The sequence below is a fragment of the Meles meles genome, chromosome 17 (assembly GCF_922984935.1).
Source record: "Meles meles chromosome 17, mMelMel3.1 paternal haplotype, whole genome shotgun sequence".
Classification (NCBI taxonomy): Eukaryota; Metazoa; Chordata; class Mammalia; order Carnivora; family Mustelidae; genus Meles; species Meles meles.
Window position 1 is genome coordinate 47,812,577 of NC_060082.1, and position 20,160 is coordinate 47,832,736.

The window sequence follows — 20,160 nt, forward strand, 5'->3', positions numbered from 1 at the left end:
ACAAGCATTTCCAGGCTTTCAGGTTATCCTTTCTCCGCAGTAAGGATCTGACTCTTCCACAACTGACCTTTCAATTTGTTGGAACTTCTTTCATGTCTGATCCTAGGAGATTAGTTCACCTCGATTTTAAAAATCATAAAGGATACACTATGTACGAGCCATTCAATATCTTGATTAATAAACCAGAAAATGATATGCCTTCATACTACTTACAGAATTCCTTCCTTTGTCCTTCAAGGATTCTGCACCTTTTCATTGTGACCTTTTCTTCTCCCATCAAATTAAGACATTGTCCAGGTCCCTGGTTGGGATTCCTGATCTCTCCTAACATATGGCTCCCTTGTTTGCCCAGAGAGAAGGAGCCAGAAGAGGGCAGGGCTGCGGGCCTAACGAGGCCCTTGCAGTCACTCACCATCTGCTTGTTCAAGGATCAGGCGGGCTTTCTTTCTCCTTGTTTTCCTTGGGCCATGACCCTTCTCTGTCTTTCCTTAGCACTCCTCAGATTCAGCCTTCCCACTAAAATCTCTGTCTTCCTTTCCACTCTAACACTCACATATGGATTTTATATACTCCCCAGCACATTTGGTATTATCTTTGTTATTGCATAGTTGAAGCAGATTATAATGTTGTGATTGTGTAATGTGTGTTTTATTTTATGTGTTAAAAATGCATTTATACCGCTTACGTACTTTTAGGTCTTGGGGGGGGAATATATATATGTAAACACAATGCATTTTTATTAATAAAATCTTTATAGTTTATGAACATTATAATTTATGGGGAAGTTTGAGATAGATGAATTGTATGGGTTGTTTCAGAGCTAGTAGTCATTAAATGAAACTAGTGAAGCAAATGCTAGATCATCTCACAGGAGGAGACTCATATATATGAAAAGTCTAGATAAAGAGGATTTTCAAAAATCAACATGAATATAGAAGGAGGGAGACCTGGTTTAAAGTTTATAGAAGGGAATCTGACCGACTGAGCTGGTGACTGCACCTGAATTCAGTCATATGATATGATGGCCAAAGCCCAGTATCAGCCTCCAACACCAAGACGGGCTCTAGGACACGGCTCTGGAGGAGGGCCCCCATGTATCATCTGGTGATGAAGACCAGTGCTATTGAATCCCTAACTGGGGTTAGTTCATTTCTAAGGTATTGATAGGTTTCTGGAAGGGATTCAGACATCTGATGGAATAACTGGCCGAGTAACAAAGTGAATACCAAAACCAAGACTCCACAATTCTACCTGACACTTTTTCAAGGCCTAAGGATAAAGACAGCTTCTTGACAACTGCTCTTGATCAATTTGGATTGAGAAGAAACTCTTAATTTCCTGTACTTTCATTTTGCTCAACATGAGGTTGATCATTTTCTCTAGGAGTCCTGGCTTTAGATCAAGAAAGATTCTCCCACAGAAAACATTTCGACCTCCATCCTTACCACCACCTAAAAACTGACAAAATCAGATGCGATTCTTACTACGGGGAATAGAGTTATCCTTTGGTTGGGGAAGGAGCATGTATGGGGTGAACCCAGGCATCATGGTCAGTGAATTCCTCTTCTTAAAGTTATTTTGTCACATGTAACTGCAATGTTTACTCTGCAATAACTCATGTGTTTACCCTTTGGAACATTGCCACACATGCACACTTTGAAAAGAAAATTGAGACTTTTATCACCATAATCCACACCCACATCATTCTGTCTATAGTCTGCTTTGAAAAAAGTAATCCAATAGTCAGAACACTCTTCTACGCTCTCTGTCCTTTGAAGTGCACACCAAAAGATTGTTAAGAAATCATCTATATTTTTGCTTCCAGATAGCATATCAGGGTGCATAGCTAGAAAAAAAGCCAAGTATTTCTACTCGGGGCCTTCCCTTCTTTTTGTTCTCTGAGGATTTAGGATTATTTGTCCCTCAGAGAATTCACATGGTGTAGCAGAAAACTCTAGCAGCAAATCAAAGTTCTAAAAAGTGTTTCGTTCAAACTGCAATAAGTTTCAACTCTAACAAAAATAATCAAAACCTCACCTACAAATACAACTACAGTATGAACACTACCTTTCAGTCCCTTAAAGGGCATCTTGTGCTCATGTCTCTCCAAGGTGTTTGTGAGGTAATACTTAAATAAGCTTACCAGAGTAAGTAATGAGAACATATGTTAAGCAATAGAAATAAATTTTATTTATGATTAATTTTATCATTTGCTACTCAGTAAATTCAGGGGAGCCAATTACTCAAAGTGATTAGAGGCAGCAGTGAAAACCAAAACTTTCAAGGAATAAATTCATTTCATTGAGGATGAGATCAGCCCTAGACTTACATCTGCCTTTAATTCTCAATACCCCTACTTTGAAATAAAATACAAATTCTATAAATATAGTGTAATTAGGTTACTTAAATCAATATTTAGAAAATAGCACAGTGATAAAGGACACTGGCTTTGGCATTAAAAACATCTAGTTTTGAGACCAGCTTTACTCCTTGCCAGTTTGAGGATCTGATGAAGACTTTTTACCTAAAATCTCAATGCTTGAGTATCCTCATTTGTTAAAAGGAATATTAGTATTTTTGTGGCTGTGAGTTGAGAGAATGACTTTAAAATATCACAAGGCACATAATCCACAATTGCTGGTCATTTATGGCAAGATTCTTTAGTGATTATTTCCCTTAAAAAAACTTGGGGTGCTACAGGTAGTAATAATAGCTAACATTCCTCAAGCCCTTACTTTGGGCTGGACACTGGCTCTACTATTCTTGAAGCTTTTACACGCATTATGAGCTACAAGCATTGGACACCGTATCTCACCTTCTTCCCTAAATTAAATACATGTCATTCCTCCTGTAAAAGTGAATTTATACACTTCCATATATACACATTTGTAAGAAAGAACCTAAATAGAAACAAAAGCTGTCTTCAGTTGAATCAAGTCCAATACTAAAAACAGAAATCACATCTTTCATAGTTTTACAGTGTGTCTATATCTGCACTTACATTTATCCTTCTCTTTTCTATTCTTTTTCTTTTTTTTTGCTTTTTCTTAATTTCTTTCTGTTATAATCAGTTTGGGTTTTAAAATTCATATAGATTTTCCTTTAAATCTAGAAATAAAAAGTATACTTTTGCATAAGATGATTTAGAATACTAGAAATCAGATAAAGTGTATAGAAAATTATCATCATATATTGCTCTTCTAAAACCAGCACTATCCTGTCCTCCTCTTTTTAACCATTTTGGCCTATCTGGCCATGGTTTCTCATACTCTCCTTTGCAAGTACTAATCCTGACATCAACTGTTCTACACTACAGCAAAACACTTTTTTCTCTTAACCTCAGCCTGCTGCAGTTTGCCTATTTATACTTCTGCTCCTGTTAAAGAATTGCAATAATAATCTTCTTCCTAACTATCTTGTTGGTATGTGATGATGCTGTTCTATGTATTTTTTTATGCTTTTTTAAGGTCAATTTTACTAACAGACTTTGCAAGGGGAACATGAAGCTTTTCAGTTTTAGGTACCAACTATCTATATGAAAAAAAGTATTTTTTTACAATAATTCTATTATTGTAAAACTTCTTTTTCTTTACATTTCAAATGTTTGACTAATTGCTTTTTGTTCTTTAAAACAAAAACAAAACCAAAACATATAGATAGGGGGCGCCTGGGTGGCACAGTTGATGAAACATCTGCGTTTGGCTCCGGTCTTGTTTTCAGGTCCTGGAATCAAGCCCCAGGGTCAATCAGGCTTCCTGCTCCACGGTGGTGGCGGGGAGAGGGCAGGGGACTGTTTCTCCCTCTCTCACTGCACCCCCCCACAAATAAATAAAATCTTTTTAAAAAGAACATATAGGTAAAAGGCTTAAAAACATATCGCTGCTATACCATTTTCTAAAAATCAAAAAGGTTTAGAGTTTCCTATAAAGAATGTGACCTTAGACAGCACTTTGTACTGCATATTTACAGGGATGCTAATTCCCAAAGCTCTGTGATTTGAATACCATTTGTTGACATTTGTCTTCCCTTCTTTTCCCCAGAGAGAAAGCTCAGATGCTTTTCAAGTTACTCCCTTGATTCCAAATGAAAGATGACAAAGGAAAATGAAAATAATGTTATAAATTTAATGATTTAAGTTTAGTGATTTTTTTCTTCTAAGTTTTTCTTGGAAAATTTTAAATTGCTTTTCAAGTTACCTATACCTCTATTAAAAAAAATAGCCAAGCCTAGTGTAACGTTAATGGTCAATTATTTAATTTACTTAAAACTAAATTTACTTTTCTTTTTTTCAAAACTATTACAAATGCAAAAGAATTATTAACTTTAAAAAAATTTTTAAAGCTAAGTTAGTTTGTTTTTTTTTTTTTAAGATTTTATTTATTTATTTGACAGAGAGAAAGAGCAACGGAGAGAGAGAAAGGCTGTGGGAGAGGGGATACAAGCAGGGGGAGTGTGAGCAGGGAGCCTGATGCAGGGCTTGATCCCAGGACCCTAGGACCATGACCTGAACCAAAGGCAGACACTTAACGACTGAGCCACCCAGGCGCCCAAAGCTAAGTTGGTTTTAAAAGGACAGCAATTCTTGTTGCTCATGATACAGTGATTTTCAGGGAGTCACTAAAAATGGTAGAAGGAGAACTGAAGAGGGGTCTGGAAATTATATACAAAACAAAATTTAGTATCTCGTGCTAAAATTTTATGAAATTTGTGAAGTTTAGTTTCTAGACTGACTTATGAAATAATAAAATATTCTCTAAGCAAACACTGATGAGAAAACAAAATATATTATTCAGATTAGGGGTTAAGTGATGATGTAGCCTAGAGTCTTTTCATACCTGACCCTTACTTAACGAAAATTTTTGCCACTCATTTAAAATGTAACGATGCCTGTAACAATGCCCAATGTTGAATAAAGCACAAAAGTAAATATTTGTTTTCTTCTCAAACTGGTTGTTCTACTTAAGCATCCTCTTGGATCCCAAGACAATGCAAAAATAAAGCCCATAAAATGAAGCCAGGCCAGAGAAAACCTCCAGAAAAATGTACATCAGCTTTCATTCCAGGAGGAAAGAAAAGAAAGATTAATTTTTTGAGCAGAGACATGATACAACCCTATGTAGTGCCTGTGTTGGGCTCAGTTCCAGAGGTGCTGCACCAGGGCTCTAGGGAGGGAATCAATGGAGTATGAGCCAGGAATCCTGATCCTTCACCCTGGAGACAAATGGAGCACAGAGGATAAGCCCACTCCTTGAAGATCCTTCAGAACAAAAGAAAGGGAGAGGCAGGAAGTCAGGAAGGGCCAGTGCCAGGCCTCATTGAGAATGTAGGGATTTTCGTTCCAGCCAGATATTAAAGAATACAGCTCAGCTGCACTTCTGCATATGGAAAAAAAAAAATGAATACAGTAAATCCTTTCTTAATATTCTATCAGCTAGAGATCTCCACTCCTTGGCCCTTCTGAATCTCTATGTAATGAAAACTGTAACTGGGTTTTTGAGTCATTCTTTGTACTGTCAAGTAACTTTAAATTATATTTGTTTTTATTATATTTATATAATATTAATTGTGTAATTATATAATATTAATAATATATTATATGTATTATATATATAGGATGGGTCAATGAGTGTAAAGGAACATATATATGTAATATATATTATATATATTCTACATAATGATATATAATTAATATATATAATAATATAGTATTATATATAGTTTTTACTGTTAAATACATATTTTTAAAAGAGGCTAGCCTCATATAACATCCATTTATTCCACATCTATTTAAGTCCACTCTAGTGCATATACCAGTTACCCCACGGGTGGATCAAGAGGCCCAATGAGAGCTACAAGGCTCTTGCTCGCAGGAGTTCATAGCAGAATAAAGCAACATAAAAATTTTAACAACCAGGGCACTATAATTTCTAATTCCCATTATTCATGTACAGGATGGAAATTTTTATGGAAAGACTTTTTCAGGGGAGCCTGGGTGGCTCAGTGGGTTAAGCCTCTGCCTTTAGCTCGGGTCATGATCCCAGGGTCCTGGGATCAAGCCCCGCATCAGGCTCTGCTAAGCAGGGAGACTGCTTCCCCCTCTCTCTCTGCCTGCCTCTTTGCCTACTTGTGATCTCTATCTGTCAAATAAGTAAATAAAATCTTTAAAACAAAAATAAAAAAGAGATTTTTTTCAGAGGATCTGGACATCTAAAGTGGCAAAGAATTTGCTATATTGAGTGATAGAAAAGTAAAATCTAAGTAAGTATCAAGAAAAGACTGAAAAAGAATGACATGGTATAAGAGAAAGGAAATGGAGCATTATTAGTGGAAAAATAATCAGAATAAATTTAGTAAAAGAGAAAATGAGCCAAGGGATAACTATGGAAATCTACTGAGATTTCTCATGAAATATAGTTTATTTTAGTGTATAATTTAAAAATTATGGAGAGAGGCACAATAAAAGAATAATGACTGAATACATATTTGTAATGCGAAGCTTTGGCTTATTCACCCTATGCACCAATTATATTCATATTATGCACAGTTACATACACAGTTACAAATCAAGTCATTCACCCAATAGTGAAACCAAAGTATTAAACTCAACTCTAATTTAGGCTGTTGGTATATTCAATCATTCTTTTATTCATCAAAGAGTGAGCATGTTCTGTATGCCATGCATTTTACTAGGGTAATGATGACTAAATCAGACACGGTTCTTCAATGCGAAATCCCAACTACTTTGTAATGGAGAGAGGTAGCGATACATGACCAAGCCTGGAGGACAGGGCAGGATCTCTGAGTAAGTGGTACTCAAGATTAGACTTTGAATACAGGATTTCAAACTGGGTTAAGGGAACATGCAACTGAAGGCAGGGTGTAGGACAGGAACTTCCTATCCAAGGAGAAGAGCATGTACAAAAATGCCACTAGGAGATGGGTGAGGATACACACATGGGGAGGCTCTATGGAAGCCCCCTAAGACAGAGCCCAAGTCCAGAGCAAAGAGAGGCTCTATAGAAGGCTGAAAGATGTATTTTGAGATCATTTTGTTTACAGAATAGAGAATAGCCTGGAAAATAAAAGCAAGAATAAATGCAGGAAAATCACTTAGCTTTTTTTTATTTGTTTAGACTGAAGATATAGTAATTGGGACTAGGGAAGTAACAACAGAAATAGAAATCAAGTGATATGAAAAACGTTTAGAAAGTTAAAAACCAAGACTGGATGGTTTGGATGTTGGGAGAAAGGGGAGGGGTATATTAAGGATGATTCAGACTTTTTGGTAATGTAACCAGATTATTGTAGGCATCATTCACAAAGATGACAGAGGACAAAGAGCAAGGATTCAGGACCACGTATGGAGCAATGGAAAGGGCCCGTTTGTGAGTTTCATTGTAGAGGGCCATTGGGACATCCAGAGGCTGACATAAGGTAAGGGTCTGTATCTCAGAGGAAAACTCTAGGCTAGAAATATTTATGTGGCTTTGGGCGATTTTGCTTAAAGGGAGGATATAAAAAATATTTTGATAGTTAAAATCCAAAACTTGATGTTTTGGATATTGGGGGGGAAGGGAGGGGTTATATTAAGGATGATTCAGATTTTTTGGTAGTATAGCCAAAATATTGTAGGCATCATTCACAAAGATAACAAATAGAGGTCAAAGAGTAAGGATTTAGGACCAAGGGTGGAGCAATGGAAAGGTCATGTGGACAGAAATGAGCTGTCTAGGAAGCTGAGGAAAAGTGAAAGCAAAATGAGAGTGTAGGAAAGGGTGTATTTGTCAAAGACAACAAAGATGTCCATCTAATATGCTGATGACTGAAATGTTCCCACTGCATTAACAAGACAGAGATCACACGTCACCAGCTACAACCACTTTGATGGTGTGGGGCTATTGGGAATAGAGTGATGGAGGAGCGAATGGGGGAGACAGGTGTGAGGAAATGATGGTGGTGAATACAGACAACTTTCTTGATATTGAAAGAACTAAGAAGGATAAAAGTTGTTATTTATAAGAGGATTTGAGAAAAACAGAAATTTATTGTTGTTTATTTTTGTTTTGCTTTTTATGGTTTGGTTCGTTGGGATTGGATTGGTTTTTAGAGAGACAAGGACATATTTAAGAATAAATGGGAACTTTTAAGGAGCTGAGAGAAACAGCTTGAGAGAGCGAAGATCCTGAGAAAGCCAAAGAGTTGAGATCAAGTAAAGAATGAGAATAGAATGGGTACTTGATGTCGGTGGATTCAAGGTATGAGGAAGAGAGGGCTGCCATTTGTATGTACCTGTATTGAAACAGTACGTGAGGCCACTTGCTCAGAGTAGATAACTCACTGAAGTAGCCAGTCATGAAAGGGTAAGGGGATGGAGGTTTAAAAAGAGTAGACAAGATCTATTATTGTCATTGGGAGAAATAAGAGATTTATTTTTCTTAAAGATTTTATTTATTTATTTTGACAGAAAGAGAAAGAGAGAGCATAAACAGGGGGAAGGGCAGAGGCAGAGGGAGAAGCAGTCTCCCTGCTGAGTAAGGAGTCCAATTTCCTGGGATCATAACCTGAGCCGAAGGCAGAGCCTTAACCTACTGAGCCACCCAGGTGTCCTGAAATGGGAGATTAATTGATCAATAAATACAGTAAGATCATGGGAGTATTGAGAGTCCAGTGGAGATAGGTGGGTTTGTATTTACAGTGGAATCAACCTGCCCTGTTGTTAGACTTCAGCCACACTTGATCACTGGTGGACAAGCATGAATAATGCAGATCACTGGGGTCAGAGAGGAACGAGGTTTGCCTTTTGAACAGAAAAGCAACGGACAAGAAAGAAAAAAGTGTGTTTTTGAAATGACAGGACTCTGAGCTAGATTGAGGGGAAGTAAAAAAAAAAAAAAAGAGAGATAGAAAAAAGAAAAGGAGAGATCTGATATCTGATGTCCTGGGAGATAGGACGACAGGACAGGGGTCAATGAGGGTAAAGGAACAGTTGTAAACAGTTGTGCCAACAAGCATGGTACACAAGTTGGTTGCTGTTGCTCTAACGCTTGAATTACAGTGATTTGAGAGGTAGAATGGATTAGTGATGATAAGGTCCTGAAGGTGCATGGAAGACTGAGATAAAGTAAAGAACAGGTTATTGAGGATGACTAGCAGGTCAAGGAACTGAGGGGAGAAGGTTCTGACAGTTCATTCCCATAAATGCTGAAGTCACTGGAATAGTGGCAGCCCTGAACAGGAAAGGTAGCCAAAGATCCAGGTACCAGAAGCTTAGACGATGGGGAGTGGTCAGAAAGTCTGGAAATGACTACAGCAGAGACCATTCATGGAGGATAGCATAGTGAAACAGCCTCAAAGAGCAAGTTGTTGTTGTTGTTGTTTTAATGAATGGATTTATCAACAATGATCTCAAAGCAGCACTAAGGACAAAGTACATACTAACCCTATCCCCAAGTCCTGTTTTCAGAATAACAGTTGAACCAGTTATTCTTCTTCTCTCATAACCAAATTATACTTATGGCCAAAAATTTTATACAGTTGATTTATAGCACAGAATATCAAAATTATTTTAATTATACCATTTCCGTTAAGGGGAAAGAATTAACTGTTCCTTATGATTCTCAATGAAGGGACTCCCCGAGAGCAGGATTCAGTTAACTCCTGTAGAGGGTCATATAGGAAATATCTTAGGCTAAGAGGGCCAAATAGTCTATCAAAACTTCTTTTGTCTGCTACTGTTGCATGACAACAGCCACGGGTGATTCATACATGAAGGTGAACCCAATCTGCCCCACTCCCACATCTACTGTTCAATTTACTCAGCACGCAAGAGAGGCGGTAGTGAGAAAGTGAGAAGTGAGAGAGAGAAGTGGTATTGGAATTTAGAACTCAACAATGACTTCTATCGGATTTAAAAATAAGGGAAATCAGATAAAAGTTCATGATTTTTCTTTCCCCTAAAACAAACTGAAAAACTGAAAGCAAGCACTTACCTGAACATACAGTTCTCTGAGTTCATATTGAAATTTCTTGGGATCTGTGGTAATTGTCACTGGGCCAATTTCTATGAAGATAAAAATAACACAGGTGAATAAATGGTAATCAGCAGCATTAAAGACTTTACTGTGTTTGCATATGTCTTTCATTCTGCATGCTGCACGGTTATTTATGAATAAGAAATGTATAGCCAGCAAAACAACAGACTGTTTCTCAGCTTACAACTAGCTACCAAAGAATATCTTACAATTTGCTGGAAACCATGCTTATGTAGAGTGAATTTTTAGCCTTAAGAAATGCAGAGGGGCAGTCAAAAATGTCATAAGACAAAGAGTCAGGAGCCCCAGGATCAGTTCAGGGGACTCTCACTGGTCAGTGAATATTTATTGAATACCTACTTTGTTGCTGGACTCTACATTAATCAGTTACCCAGCCTATAATTCTGTTTTCTCCGCTAGACATTGTAAATTTGTTTGCAACTTTTCTGTAAGTCCAAATTAGTTGAAAATAAAAAGTTTAACATTAAACAACATAAAAACAAATGAACGTCAATGCCACAGGATTTTTTTGTTCTGTTTTGTTTCGCTTTTATTAACATATAATGAACTATTTGTTTCAGGGGTACAGGTCTGTGAATCATCAGGCTTACACAATTCACAACACCACAGCACATACCCTCCCCAATGTCCATAACCCAGCCACCCTATCCCTCCCCCCAGCAACCCTCAGTTTGTTTTCTGAGATTAGGAGTCTCTTATGGTTTGTCTCCCTCCCCAGTCCCATCTTGTTTCATTTTTCCCTCCCTTCCCCCCATCCCCACCCTGCCTCTCAAATTCCTCATATCAGAGAGAACATATGATAGCTGTCTTTCTCTAATAGACTTATTTTGCTTAGCATAATACCCTCTAGCTCCATCCACCTCATTGCAAATGAATGCCACAGGGTTTTTAAGAACTTGCAGAGCCACTGAAATGAGGACATTAAAAGTTGAGGATATAGTCCCTACCACATCCTTCCCCCAGGGCTGGGGGTACTGTCCATCTCTATCACCAATCTCCTGAGCCGACTTTGACCAACATAATTACTTTTGTGGTTGCTGCCACCTTCACGTCAGGACTAAAGTCAGGGGAAGAGAAAGAGCCCAGATACCGGGGTGGGTTAAGTTGACAATATTTTTTTCATAGTATACAGTATATCTATGGTAAACATTTTAATCCACAAAGATCATTTTCTTAAAAAAAAAATACCATCAACTTTTAAAATAGACAAGTGGAAAGTAGTCTTCACAGGTATCAACTACTTCCTTAAGAAACATTCATCTATTTAAGGAATACAGTATTAAAATTCATCAGAGTATCACGTGCACAGACATATCACCTTACATTCTCAGGTGGATGAAAATCTATTTTATCTAAAGAAGATATAGGCTGTATCCAAAATGACAATATGCAACTGCAGTACAAAATTATCAAAATATTTAACATTGACTTTTTATAACACATTTTTTTAGCTTCAAAGGCACACTGCTAGACAAAGCCTTTATGACTTCAAAGGATAATAATTAATTAGTCAGGCCTTCTATAATGTGCTAAATATAATACAAAAACAGACTGTAGAATTTTAGAATGAGGTAAACTGGAAAGGAAGCCCAATTTGTCTGCCATAACCCATGTAATTTTTCTTAGAAATCATATGAAAACTATGCCTGCCTCCTTCATCACAGATTAGACACCTTGCAGTATGCAAAAGGAATGGAGAAGCAACTGGAGAAACTGGGTGAAAATGCAAACATCTGCATTCCATACCAAGCAGAACAGTTATTAGTTATGTGAAAGTCTTGTCCCAAGTATATGGAAAATCAGAGAAGCCTACTCCCTCAAGACTAAACAAAGGCATACTTTGCAAAGGAATGCAAAATAGCAAAGAATATGCCAGACAGTTACACCCTGACATAGAAACTGTCAACAGCACTGTCAAGCCAAACTTCCATGTTCCTGCATGGCAGAATACTGAAATAATTCTGGAATTCAAAGCTCAAGACTTAGGAAGAAATACAAGGAGTGCTAGAGGAAAGCAATGACATAAGACTAAAGAAGGCACACATATAAAAAAAAATTCCCTACAATAAGAATTTAAAAAATAGCCCTGGATATATGGCTGTTCTTTAAGAGTGCAGATCAAGGGCTGCTATTAAAATAAGAGGACTGAGTAGCCTTCATTTATATCCATTTATATATATGGGTATATACCAAATACCCATTTGTTTTCAACAAAGATAGGAAATCCCTCCTGCAGCTTATTAATAAGCATTTTTGCAAACTACACTGAACAGCTGAGATAAATCTTTTATCAGTGATGAGAGATACTCAAAGAGAGGTGAGGGCTTGCTGAACTGCCATATCCCTCCAACTGTAAGCATCCTTTTGAATTGAATGATAATGACTGTTTGGCAAAATCAGCCTCCTCCCTTCCATTCCAGCCTTTCTCTTCGCTTAATACAGCCCTGTGCCAGTTGTGGTATGAGCAATGTCCTCTTCTCTTCCTTTTTGCTGACGTTGGTTTCATCCCCTGCCAAGCCTCTGAGGACATCCAGCAGGTACAACTTTGTCCTCTCTTCCTGCCTGAACATGGTCCTCTATTGCTCACAGAATTAAGTGGGAATTCTCCAAGGCATTCCAAGTCTCTCTTCTATTAATCCAATTTTCTAACTTTCTCAACATTCATTAGCATTAGGCTACTGTGCTTCCTCATTACTCCCATGGCTGTCCCCACTGTCTTTCATTTGCCCATATGCCACTCATTCTAAAAAGCCTGATTTAAGTCCTACTCCTTGGATGTTTTGACTTTTCTCTAACTTGCTTTAATGTTGCTTTGAATTTGTACAATAAAGCCACGGGGAAAATAACGGTGCATAGCATTTAATCTATGATAATGAGACCATCTCCACTTTATTCAGTTAACTTTATCTTATTGCTTACAAACAAAACCCACCAAAAAATCAACCAGTCAATTAACCATCAATCTCCAAACAGAATTACTAAGGTATAAGGACATTAAAGATCATTTGGTTCAATCTTTTATCTACAGGCAATAAAAGTTAAGGTGTAGGGAAGATGAAATTGAAAACGGTGGTGGTAGGGGAAAAAAAAAAATATCTGAAAACATTTTCTACACAGAGCAACATGTGCAACTGGCGAATACTTCTTTTCCAAGATCTCCGTTTTGTTGATGATTGTTACTACCAACTTTCTCTTCCTTTCTTCTGGACCACAGGCAAGATAGGCCATGTTTGAATGCCTAATCTGATGCACACAATATCCAGAATTCTTTATTGTTGCATGCCTGGAAATTATCTTTATTAGACCAAAGAACAATAAAGAAAAAGAAAGAATAAAGGTTAAAGGTTAAACAGAGGCCTTCAGATCTTTTATTATTTGCTCTTTTCATTACATCATGGAGCCTCCATGCCATAGGTAACATCCATGTGACATGATCAATATGACACCAGTTAGCCAACCAAGGAGGTTTTCAGTCTTCCCTATTTGCTAAATGTTTTGTTCTTTACTTCAACCAAGTTATTAATACATAATCAATAGATGCCATTGTCTACAGATAGCTTATCTTAAAAAAGAAACAAACAAACAAACAAACACGGGTATCTAGGTGACTCAGTTAGTTGAACACTGGACTCTTGGTTTCAGCTCAGGTCATGATCTCCGGGTCCTGATACCAAGTCCCGCATCAGGCTTCATGCTCAGCAGCTCAGCACAGAGTGCACTTGAAATTCTCTCTCCCTTTCTCTCTGCCTCTGCCCCTCCCCCTGCTCACACATGTACTCTCTATCAATAAATGAACAAACAAAAATCTAAGGAAAAAGAAATATTAGGGCAACATGTATTATTGCAAATATAAGAAATATGTGATGCTTCAGAAGACCACTTTTGATTTAAAAAAAAAAAAAAAAAGTGTCCAAAACCCTAAGGCAGTCTCCTCTTCTCATTTTGTTATTTCTCGTTTCCTAGGGACTTATCAGATGGGTTGGATTTATTTCCAGCATCTCAGCCATTGTTCTCTTAATCTCAGTTGTTGGATTGTATTTGAGAAAATAATGGAAAGAAGTTCACAAGGTAATATTTTCTTTCACTGCTTCACTTGGCAAGATCGATATCCAGTCTCTCACTTCCTTTTTCCTTTCCACTAAGAGATTTCTGCTCCTTACAGTTTTTCTTTACTCAAAGTGCTTCTTGATAATATGAGGAAAAGAAACTGGTGCTTGCTAGGGTTTAAACAGTACCCATGCATGATTTGATAATGGTGTTCCCAATTTCTTTGGTTTTAGAAAAATATATCGTTCTTGGCTTTATATTTATAGTTACACGTAAATACATGAAAAGTTAAAATGAGAACCCCTAGCTGCATTATAAACTAAACAATATTTGTAGAGCATTAGAGAAGAATCAAACATATATATAAATCACAGAGCTTGTCACAATGGAAATTGTTGAAAACTACAGCAAGCTATAAAACATCAGAAAGTCTATTTAACGCCTGAAAAGAGCCAATACAGGAAGGGAGAGCAAACTTTCTCAGTGTCCAAGGAGAATAGAGACCCCTGAACTCTAGGGAAATACACAGTGAAGGTATCAAGGAGGAGATGAGGAAGGAGCTGGGAGCAAAGAGAACATCAGATGAACAGAGGCTGGCATTAGAGCAGAGAAATTCCAGGCACTGGGACATGGGCTGTTCAGAATCCTTCCCATGAACTGAATCTCAACATGTTCCATGCTCTAAAAATTCTACTCTCGGTCAATTCAACATAAGTCAATTACAATGTCTTCTATGTGCAAAGTTACTAGTAATCAGACCTATTCAAAGCATTAAAGTTGTCTAAATGAAAATTATGTTGTTTTCTGCCTTGGAATGCTACAGAAAAGCAGATTAGTAACTATATTCACTCTCACTTTTCACTTTATTCCACTATCAACTCTTCCCAGATTTCCCTATCCTCATTCAGTTATCATGTTGCTGTCCAGCATCTACATCTAATCCATGAAAACAAAACTGTTCCCCAACTTTGAACTAAGCTACTGCCAAAGTATATTTCAGGACTCGTTAAATTGAGTACATTCCTACTCACACGAGAATAGGTAATTTTGAAGACCACTTAAATGCCCTTAATGATTGTTCTGACATGAAGTGATGTATTTGGTGTGTTTTATAAAATCCGGGCCACTGGTGAATTCATGCCTGTTATCTCATATTGATTACATAGCATTCAGCTCCACTATCCAAAGAGATTATTCATTTAACAATGAGTTGTACGATAACCTTAAATACATGTACTTAGCGAAACTGCAGCCAATATTTGTAAAATGCAAGGGTCATTTCACTTGGCCTGCTGCTGAACAGGATACAGAAAAAATCGTGAACATGAATTCAGCAATGTTACACAGCTGTTTAGAACAGGAAGCAAAGAAGAATGCCCTAGTAATCGACACAGGACTCTGAGGTGTATTAAGTAGGAAGGATGTCATTGCTTACACTGGACCTTAGCCGAGCTGCAGCAAGCACTCTTGCAAAAACAAGTGTGGGAATTTTAATGGCCAACAAAGTTCAAACTCTTAGTTTTACCTGAAACCCTAAATTAAAAAATGACATTTTAACACCAAAATATACCCATGTATTGACAAGGTGTATCCAAGAAGAAAACATATAATATTTTGTCATGCTACTTAATAAAATTTAATTAATATAGTAAAATTTATTTAACAAGCTTTCCAGTGTGATCAAGGTACTCTGAAAGCAAACAAGAAGAAAATGAATACTATGTACAATAACATTTTAAATAATGATATTCTTATAAGGAATTGTGTTTTTAAATTTAAGATAAAATTAGAATTCATTTCAAAGTTTTAATTGTTCTCTTAAACAATTCTTTAGCATTAATGGTCTTTCAAGTAAACCTAGACATTTATTAGGGATAATGAAAAATTTCAAAAAGAGTAAAATGTTGAAGAAAAAAACATATTTTCTAGTCCTAAGGAATGAATCACTAATATGTGAAAACTTCCACATCTTAAGAGAATAGACTTAACTTCACCCCGATTGTTTCCACAAGTGAACAAATGTATGCAGTCCTTTGATCATGTTTCCAGGGAAAATATAATTCAGAGATCCAAGATCATATTTATGAAGGAACACTTAATGGGCAAGAATATGGGAATCAGAGACATTGCTAAAAATATGATAGATGCATTTATGTGTCTGTACATATGTGATATTATATATATGGTTTCCCCTAAATACTTGCATTCACTCATTCAACAAATAGTTCAAACTGACCGGAAGTGTACAAACGAGCAAATATAAATATAAATAGACATAACAAAGGGGCACCTGGGTGGCTCAGTCAGTTAAGTGTTTGCCTTCAGTTCAGATCACGATCCCAGAGTCCTGGAATGGAGCCCCACATTGGGTTCCCTGCTCAGCGGGTAGTCTGCTTCTCCCTCTCTCTCTGCCTGCCACTCCCCCTGTTTGTGTGCTTGCATGCTCTCTATCTGACAAATAAATAAAATCTCTTAAAATTTTTTTTTAAAAAGACATGGCAGAATCAGAAATGTCTGGGTGTGCCTTTCAAATTAAAGGGCTGCCGGCTGAACTTAAGACCATTGCAGTTTTACATGGCCCTGCTCTCAGAGGCCCCTGCTCTGTTGAGAACGCCTTGGAGTCAACTGTCTTGAAATAATTTTATGTTTGAATTTGTGTTTTGTAAGTGAAGTTCAATGGAACAGTAGAACATGCAGTCTGAGCTTGGAGCCTTAGCTCACATGTGGTCCTGGCTGCCACTACTTCTGAAGACAGGTTCTCAGCCTCTTCCTACCCATGCATGCCCCAGGCCCTACCCTACTTCTACAGCTGTCACTGTCCACCATCCACCCCAGCAGGGACCTGGATGTGAAGATGGCGAAGGTTGGGAGCTCTGGCCACCGAAAGCCATGTCTCAGGGACAAACCTTCTATACCTTCCCAACCCAGGTACCAAGCATGTCTCAGTACCAAGGTTTAAGATTCCTGGGGGACGCCTGCCTGCCAAAGACTGGGACCTTGGAAAGACATGTCTGCCTCAGCTGACCAGACCCCACCGCAGGCTGAAGCACAGGGCTTTCCCACCTCTGGCAGGAAGGGCAATCCCACAGCCCATCTGGCCAAATGTTGAGATCAGCCTGCAGCTCGCCACAGGACCTCAAGGGCCAGTGTGAGTTTGCACTTGGCCCAAGCATATCCTGGTGCCTGGGGGTGCTCCTTCCCAGCAGCATGCCTGAAGGATCTTTTCCTCCTCCCTGTGATTCTCTGAAGTCTGGTTTAAACTATTAGCGTGGATTTTACCATCCATCTTCATTTTGTACAGTGCCAGTTTTAAATGCAAATATCAGAACATTTAACTCCTGCATGGACTCAACCAAACTGTACAATTCATATAATGGTGCCTCCAAATGGCTAGAAGACACACACACAAGCCAGACTTAGGAAGGTTGAATGAGGAACTATTCATTTATAATCCCAGCAACAGGTTAAGTATTCCAGGTTTATCAAGACGTTGAATTAAATATACTCTTTATTGAAGAGTATAAAAGGTTTTTTATGAAAAAAGACCATTGTTATAATAAAGAAAGCTAAATATTAAAATATATACATTCTGATAATTTATGGATTTAATACATTAAAAAATCTCAAAAGGTTTTTTTTGCTTGTATGTATTTTAGTAATTTACACATTTTGCTTTAAGTATTTTAGAATACTTAGCAACAATATTCTTAAATTTATTCTGAACAGCACATGGGCAATTGTAATAATGAAAATTGGTAAGACAATAAAGGCCATTATAAGCATCAATAACTAAGAAGACAGAACTGCCGGTATATAAAGAAATATATAATAACTAGAAAAGAATTAATAATCTACCTACAAACTAGTATCTGAAGACAAGATATATAAAACAGAATTATTTTTTAAAATATTTAACTTTAATTCAAATTTTGCAATAAATAGTAAAATAAACTCCAATAGGCTTAACTGGTTCGATATAACCATTATAATTAATTTAACTGAATCTAAATTAGAACATAAACTGATATATAGAAGAACAACATTCTCCTTTTCAACGCAACAGAAGAAATCACAGGGGAAATACTGACAGATATGAATGTGTAGACATCAAAGGAAAACTGATGACACTCTGGCAGCGAACACGGCATAGCATACAGAGTGGTCAGATCTTTATGTACACCCAGAACTAAAAGACACTGTGTGTCAACTATCTTTCAATAAAAAAAAAAATCAAATGAATATTAAAATTTAAAAAAATAGGGGCACCTGGGTGGCTCAGCGGGTGAAGCCTCTGCCTTCAGCTCAGGTCATGGTCTCAGAGTCCTGGGATCGAGCCCTGCATCGGGGGCTTCCTGCTCAGCGAGGAGCCTGCCTCCCCCTCTCTCCCTGCCTGCCTCTCTGCCTACTTGTGATCTCTCTCTCTGTCAAACAAATAAATAAAATATTTTTTAAAATATCTAAAAAAATAAAGCCAGATTTGGCAACATTTATGTCATCAATTAAAATAGATGAAAATCTATACTATCTGAAGAGTTCATTCGAATTTGTACCCAAAAAAAGTATCAATCACTACATAAAAAGAAAATTCATTGAGAGAAGGAAAACAAAGAAATAAGACCAGAAGCAAATATTCGTATGTAATTATAGTGAAAGAGATCAATTTCAGCCAATTTAAGTACTTTGTAAGAAAGAAAAGGATTTTTTTAAAGATTATCACTCAAATTGTAACACAACCTGGAATATGTGTACTGTTGGTAACATTATAAATGGTTACCACTTTTGTGAAATTTACTATAGTTACATGCATTTTAGGTATGGTAAGTCTTAAAAGTATCTTCTGATTAAGTCATTTTCCTTTTTGTTGTAATTCACCGAAAATAAAAAAAGACATGGACATAAGCAAGATATTGACAAATAATGTCAACATAGAAAAATGTCTAGAAGCATATAAATCTCTAAATAATATTGGGCAGTAATTAAGCTAGTATTCTGTATAAAAATACAAGTAACATCTTATCATCTATCACTAAAGAGACAAATTACATATACACTCGGATCGTAACTACAGAGACAATAAGGACATAAGGACATAAGGACAAATTCTGAAGGGTCACACCAGAGTAAAAATTGACATTTGGAATAGGTGGAATACTGAGAACTATTTTCTTTTAACAAAAATTTTCAAATCAGTGTACCCATAATTTAAAAAGAGAAAAATTTCACACCAGCACATACAAGTCTGAGGTTGTACTCATGAATTTTGGTTGTATTCATGAATTTGTGGCTCTTAATTGGTTTATAATGGTCTCTGGGAAAAGGCACAGAAATATCTCTTGGCATTAGGCAAGGTAACAAGAAAAGCACTGATCTGGGACATCTGGTACTGTTGCGAGATGAAATATTTGAAGGTGAAATATTTAGAATTTAATCAAAACAGTCATTGTCTGGATCCAGTATTCTTTTTCAATCCTCTCACTTGAAACTTTCACCTTTCTTTTAAATGCACAGCTCTTGGCAATGTCATCTTCCTACTGTTAGTCTTTAATGAATATACAAAGAATCCCTTTGATTTAATGAAATAAGACACTCCGCAAACTTGTAACACGGAAATTCAACCATGGTCATATTTTGGTTCTGTGTTTGTTATTATTGGTTTTTATTTTCTCTACACACTCTTGCAACGATGTGTGTCTGTTCATACACACATGTGTATCTGTCTTGCTTTTTTTGCTCGGAGGAGAAATATCAAAAACACAAAATATTCAGCCTAATTATAAATGTTGAATATGAAACTGAATCATCAACATGAGTATCCATTTTAAATGTAAATCCTTCTCCTAATATGATGTTCAAAGTATTTACCGCAGTTGGTGGCTAAAAGTTTCCCCTATCTGAAAGCTACCACAGTCTCATTAAGGTCGATAAAGTTAATTACTTTGTACCACTGTGAATCTCCTCCAAATGTATTTTCAACCCAAGATAAACCCACACCTGGTGCCCATACTTGGTATTGGGAAGGCATCCATAGCGGCCATCCCACGCCTTCTCTTCCCAGGTCAGT

At 37.1% G+C, this 20,160-nt stretch overlaps 1 protein-coding gene across 1 annotated transcript in view; it reads right to left on the reverse strand.

The window, feature by feature from the left end:
- HMCN1 (hemicentin 1) overlaps positions 1 to 20,160 on the reverse strand; it is a 498,146-nt gene that overhangs the window by 378,526 nt on the left and 99,460 nt on the right. The window contains exon 2 of the mRNA XM_045983171.1: positions 9,990 to 10,060. Within this exon, the coding sequence (XP_045839127.1) occupies positions 9,990 to 10,060 (71 nt within the window). The remainder of the gene's footprint in view (positions 1 to 9,989; positions 10,061 to 20,160) is intronic.